Source organism: Hesperophylax consimilis, chromosome 7 (genome assembly GCF_061612785.1).
Source record: "Hesperophylax consimilis isolate HC1 chromosome 7, BYU_Hcon_1.0, whole genome shotgun sequence".
In the NCBI taxonomy this organism is placed as follows: Eukaryota; Metazoa; Arthropoda; class Insecta; order Trichoptera; family Limnephilidae; genus Hesperophylax; species Hesperophylax consimilis.
The window spans coordinates 9122955-9130171 of record NC_142842.1 but is presented as its reverse complement, the minus strand read 5'-3'; the positions used below and the strand labels follow the sequence as shown (position 1 = coordinate 9130171).

Below are 7217 nucleotides of genomic sequence, written 5' to 3'. Positions count from 1 at the left end.
CGCCGTGTCTGTTATCGTGTGTTTGGTTCGTTTGTGCTTGAGTTAATATTAAAAAACTATGTTTTCGATGATTCGGTGAGGGTGGTTTTTATTTTAAAACAAAGAATTAAACCATGTATTGTGCCACGGATAAAAGTTTGCCGAGTGGTGGGAATTCTAATAATTCGAAAAGCGTTGTGAAAGATGGTAAGTCAGATTTCTCATCAATCACATTCTTGATAATAAAATAATTATTTGTGTATAATTCCAATGGTTTTTGGCAATTTGATGTACGCTATTTTTTGCGCTATTGCTTGTTTTAATGTAATAAATATTTATCTTTTAACGTCCTTACCGTGTTTTCTCCATCTAGTTGTATTAATTTTAATGTTATGATTTTACTTTAAGTATGGGTGAAATTTGGTATCGTACTTTGCAAGACACTGCTTTAAATTTAGCATTATTATTTAGTTAAATTTTTTATGCTTTATGAGGCTGGTTCTCCATTTCTCCAGAAATGAGTTAGTTTAGTTTCAAAGTTTCTTCAGGTCACTAACCCATGGCAGGCACCTTTAGAGATAATGCTGTCATTTAAATGCTATCAATTGTTGTTTTGATTTAATTACTCCCTACTTATTTTTTATGACAATTGACACACAAACAAACAGTGTTGTTTATTGAAAAATGTAAGAAAATATTTTTGTGTCTAAATTATTATATGTATTATAATATATGTACATAATCTATTAGTGGACGCAGACATAGAATATAGATACGAGTGTGATGACAATGGTAGTTAATAAAAAAGTACGTAATGCTGGTTTATAAAGTAAGTTTTGTGCCACCTCCTCAATGCTGTTTGTCTAATTATTATAACATAATATTTATAAATAATATGCTAAAATATAACTATGTTATATACAAAATTATTTTGAATTGGTAATATTCCACATACATAATTAGGTGCTAAAATATAGTTTTTGTAGTAACCTCCGATATGGAACCTTCGAGACATGTAATTTTCGACTGTTAAGATGCTTATTTCATGAATTATTTCCACGATTGAGAGATTTTAATGAGTTTGGAATGATGACTATCTCGTATTATTAATTTTGATTATGCACATTGAGTCAAAACAATGTAATCTGACAATCAACAATCTCGCGGTGTGCATGTTTGAGAAAATCCGACAATCCTCTTCGATACCAAGAAGTCTGCCTCATCAACGTTGTGATAAAAGGATTCATACTTATGAGGCCGATTCATCGTTTTACCAATTCGACTGCAAATAATCTTAATCTTTCGTATAATTATCGTATAATTTACCCAGGTATTTTCCGATATTTTTATTGCACATCACTATTATAATACGTATTATAAACCACCTCTGGTAAAGTAACACTAGCTGGCCTAGATCCTAGATCATAACAAAGTACCTGTATCATAATATAATATTACCTATAATACCTACTTTACCGTTACAGAATATGCCGACAATTTTATATAATTATGGACTCTGCACAGGAGGCCCTATGGCTAATTCCCCCAGGTCTGTCACATTGCCCTTTCAGTATTTACTCAATACAGGACAAACCTTTACCTGACTAATTTTAAGCGAGAATTCCTAAACTTTTCGGAGTGAAGAATGTAAATTAAATATTGACGGCTACACCAAAACTAAACACAGTAAACCACCTTAAATTATAATGTATTATCAGCTCTTAGAGGATTGGAGTTGGCGACACGATATCACTTCAACATACATAAGCACACACTTCACCACAATCTTTACACATTTGCCCTGATGATGGAAACTGTAATGCTCTCCTAAAAGTTGATTAAAGAAGGAGGTAGCGCAACACGGCATAATACCCCAAAAATAAATCATCATAAATACATAATATGTATATTTATAATTACATCATATTATTCATACTACTAAATTTTTGTAATACGTAAATGAAATCCTCAGCACGGGAGATCCCAGTCAGGATATCATTATTTCTTTGTTTTTAATTGAATTAAAATCAAATTTAATAATATAATTATTAAGACATTTTCAAACTGTCAGTTTGAAAATGGCCTTGAAAGCCGAAACAGCTGTAACAATAACAAAAAAAAACATAAAATACCTTTTCTACGAATTAAACACAAACACAATAAAAAAATATTTATACAAAATATAATAAAACATTTATCATTATTATTACTTATTTATTTTTATTTACTAGGATAGATACCTACTAAATAATTCATTGATGCACTGGTGCCATGTGGGTATTTCATTATTGGCTAATATTATATTTCTCAACCCTTTTATCTGTTTGGATTTGATTGTGGAATTCGTCACATCATCATTATTTATTGCTATCAAACTGCTGAATAGAGCTCAATTAATCACTATCGAGTGAGTGCCCTTGATAATTCAAAGAATGACGTTCTAACAATTAGCCAAGTATTATTATTATCAACTTTTATTGTGTGAATATTAATACCTGGTGACCGGATAATTCTTAAAAATGACAATTCAACACACCTATAAAGAAGTGTTATAAAGTCATGAAAAGTGATGAAACAAAAACTAGGTTAAATAGGTTACATATATGTAACTATTTAACCTAGTTTTTGTTTCATCACTTTTAATGACTATATCACCTTTTAAAGGTGTGTTGAATTGTCATTTTGAGGAGTTAACCCTTGGGCTCCATATGTACTGGGTTTTACAATAAGAGGTGTTATTCTGAATAGCCCGCTATTTCGGTAGATGTTAATTTTGAAGCTGTCATTTTTTGACATTTGACGCAAGTAGAAACTACGCCATTTATAAAAAAATGGAACAATACACGCTTCAACAACGCATTGAAATTATTAAAATTCACTTGAGTGAATCAAATGCAAATCATCTTGAGTGATGAGGCCCATTTCCACCTTGGTGGCTTCGTCAACAATCAAAATTGTCGCATCTGAGGCTCGGAAAACCCAAGAGTTACTGTCGAAAAGTCTCTCTATCCTCAACGTGTGACTGTTTAGTGCGGTTTATGGTCCGGCGGAGTCATTGGACCTTAATTTTTCTAAAATGAGGCTGGAGCAACAGTTACGGTGAATGGATTGCGCTATCGCGAGATGATTAATGATTTTTTATGGCCGGAATTGGATGGTATTGATCTGGATAACGTTTACTTTCAATAAGGCTGCGCTACATGCTACACAAGCAACGAAACCATTGATCTTTTACGATTGAATATCAAAATAACACCTCTTATTGGAAAACCCTGTACTTCCACTTTACCTTTACTTTAGCTTCATAATTATGTATCCCCAAATTGGGGATGCCACATTACTATATATTAGCACATATAAATTTAAACACCCTTGAGGTGATTTTCTCACGAAAACAGCGCTATAAAAATGATCCAATCATTATTATTTTTACCACTGGCTTTTGAAAGTTGAGTCTTTTGAGCAAACATACGCGTTGGCCTAGAAATTCCAGACAGAAGAAGCCGTGCAAACTTCAAAACTTCAGATTTCACCGATCGAGAGATTTACTGTTTCATGAAAAACGAAATATTTACTAAATAAAATGTTAAAGCTACGCCACTGAAAAATAAACACTGATTTCAGGTTTATAATTCAAAAGATGATTCTAATAGATACAGATACTAATTCAAAACGATGAATGTAAAACCATTATATTGATAGCAGATTCGGAATCACATTTGAAATGGATCGCGATGAAAACTCCAACGAAGTATAATAATCTATATAAATAAAAATGTGAATGTTCGTTGAAAATTGATCACCTTGCAACGTTGTGTTCGAATACGCGTGTGTTTTTATATACCTTTATTATATAGATGTTATCTGTGACAGGTAAAAACATGTTTTTCTTAAACAGCGCCATCTGTTGGACGTAAAAGCAAAACGCGCCATTGTTTATGTATCTGCACAGACATACTGAGCCACAGTGAAGCGTGTCGGGGTACAACCAGCTGCTGACCCTCTACAAGTCTCAAGTCCGTCCAACTATTGAATTTGGGTGCCACCTTTGGGCTGGTGCCCCAAAATACTTGATAAACCTGCTTGAATCTGTGCAAAGGAGAGCGATCCGTCTGATTGACAATCCGTTGTTAACAGACCGATTACCTTCTCTAATGCATAGACGCAATGTAGGCATGTTGTGTCTGTTCTACAGGTATTTCAATGGAGCCTGCTCCAAGGAGCTAGCAGCATTGATTCCTGATGCACCGGTGCACGTGCGCGAAACTCGACGGACACGAACTGAACACCCGTTCATGGTTGACGTTGGCTTCATGAGAACGGGCCGTTTTTACGACTCGTTTTTGTGTAAGTCGGCTCGTATGTGGAACGAGCTACCGGCATTTGTTTTTCCTCCCTCCTATAATCCGAGCTTCTTCAAGGCCCGCATTAACAAATCCCTTCCTACAGCCCCTACCTTATTCCGCCTCACAATGCCGCCCAACCGGGTGGTGACATAGTTCCCCTGTCTGTACACTGCACAGGCAGGGACACTCTTGCGAGGTGTCACATAAAAAAAATAAAAAAAGCTAGTATCAAATAAATTAATAATATGATATATTGTACCAATACAATACAAGTACAGGTACAATATATCAAATTATTAATTTATATATATATATATCTATATCTATTTTTTGTAATTTTATGCACATGATATTATGACCCCCAACCTTTTGCTTGATTTTATGTATTTTGAATGCATGTTTGATTAATCATTTAGGGGCTTTGTCGGAAACTTGTTATTTCAATGGATGCCCCGAAAATGGGCAGCAATATTCTAATAATGAATGACCCTACCTAAGGGTTGCAGGTGAGGCTAGGTCTATGGCATTATTTGCTTTCATCCCCCAATCTTCCCCTAGCGAGTATTTTATTTCCCCGATTATGCGTACATAAATCGGTTATCCTCGAGAAGGGCTAACCCTTAAAACAATAGGGATTTGCGAGTTGCTTCATGTTATTTATGAGCACAGTTATTTTGAATACTCGGTCATTACCATAAATCTGCTTTTCCTTTCAAACCTTTCACGGACGAGCTGTGACTCCGGAACTACAATCAAAGGGTTCCCTTTGCAGTGCCGTCACTTTCAATAGAATAAGGTTTTTTGCATGGACTCTTAATTTCACATACTTTGAAAAAAATTCATAACTAACTACCACGCCGTCTCTCCGCAGGGGTAGGCAGAGAGGACGGACCACCAAACAACTCGATCTTGACACACACTCCTTGCCTCATTCTCATTCATACATCTTCTCATAAATATTCTTCTATTATTCTGACTCTTGACATGGCCCGACTCAAGTATCTGATTCACTTGATCGTGCCATGTCTTCCTCCAGCGTCCCCGACCTCCCAGCTACCATTCACATTTCCGTCATATATTTTCCTTACACTCTTTTCTTCGCTCATTCGCTCTACATGCCCAAACCATCAAAGCGACCCTATATTAATATTACTCATTACTGTTTCATCAGCCTTTTATTATTTGCGAATCTCCACATTTCTCACACGATCATACATGGTTTTACCACACTTGCGTCGCAGGGATCTCATTTCTACAGCATTCAGTCTTTCATAACGTTTAAAATACCAAAGTTCTTTTGTTTAAGGTAATTTATTGAGGTTTTGAACAGCACCTTTGAGGCAGTGGTTGCTTGCTTGTGAACTGTAAACTAAAGTGGCGCCATCTCACCGAAGAGTTGGCATTGGCGAGCGCCGTTCATGTTTCTGAGAAATTTCGCTAACCGGATAACTCATCAAAACGACAATTCAACACACCTATAAAAAGTGCTATAAAGTTATAAAAATCAGAGGAAACAAAAACTAAGTTGAATAGTTAGATATGTAACTTATCAAACCCAGTTTTTGTTTCATCACTTTTCATAACTTTATAGCACTTTTTATAGGTGTGTTGAATTGTCATTTTGAGGAGTTATCATAGAACCGAAATTTCAATAGGTACTGTGGTCGACATCCACGCTCTGCGCGTATACATAATTGATATTCCCGGGTGACGTTTCTCGATGAGCGATATGGATTGAGTGACTTTATGACACGTCCTACAAAGAACAAAAATTTGAGCCGGTTGAATTTAACTTAATAATTTTATTAATCCTATTTGCTTTGATTTTCGATGATATTATTATCGGTTGATAATAATGGTTTCATGATAACTCAACACAGTGACAATTCAACACACTTTTAAAAGGTGATATAAAGTCATTAAAAACGATGAAAAAAATTAATTTAAACCTAACCTACTTAACCCTTATAACTTTACTTTATATAACTTTTTAAAGATGTGATGAATTATAATTTTGATGATTTATCCGGTCACCGATAATAATATCATATTTTTAGATTGACTGAAATTTTGGGACTGCGTTGCTTCAACGCTCCTTAGAGCTAGCCGCCACTGCTTCGAGGTGATATATCACTAAAACGAAGCTTTGACAATTCGCCCAGTACTGTTCAGAATTGTGGCTGCACCTTTGCAATTCGAGTGTTTTGTTATTGGTTTAACATTGAATGTATGTGTGGTTTCTGTATTCGAGAACGCTTATTGCATGTTTTTGTAATCAGGCATTTTCGCCAAAGTCTGTACATTGCGTTTTTGTCATGTGCCACGATTGATTGGCTTTTTCATCGTTAAGTATAATGGAATTTTGGAAAATTATATATATTTTTAAATGCAAATTTATATATATTTTTAAATGCAAATTTATATATATTTTTAAATGCAAATTTATATATATTTTTAAATGCAAATTTATTAATTTATTTTATTTATCTAACCTGTTAAATACAACTGTAAATACGACAGTTGTATTTAACAGGTTAGATAAATTTTAAAAAATTGTATTTAAAAATATATATAATTTTCCAATATTCCATAATACGTACCTGCATACATTTTTAATGAATAATTTTGATCAAAAGGTAGTTTTTTTTTTATCTTGTCCATTTCTACATTCAATGATGAAGTCTGATTTTGTAATTCATTTTAGGTGTGTACGATTAATAGGTATGGTGATTTCTTAAATAGCTTACGTAATATATTTTTGGAAAATATACAGTTTTTATGTAAATTTTGACTAACATTGAATAAAATCACGTTCATCGTTTCTGGTCTAGAATGCGTTAGTTCCATCCCGTAATAATAATAATAATTGGATAATTTGTAGAGCGCCGTTTT

The 7217-nt window shown here is 34.0% G+C and overlaps 1 protein-coding gene across 1 annotated transcript in view; it reads left to right on the top strand.

Moving 5' to 3' along the window:
* The window catches only part of Eip63E (cyclin dependent kinase Eip63E), a 272783-nt gene continuing 265566 nt past the window's right edge, over nucleotides 1-7217 (top strand). Inside the window, exon 1 of the mRNA XM_089633184.1 lies at nucleotides 1-186. Within this exon, the coding sequence (XP_089489310.1) occupies nucleotides 114-186 (73 nt within the window). The 5' untranslated portion in view covers nucleotides 1-113. The remainder of the gene's footprint in view (nucleotides 187-7217) is intronic.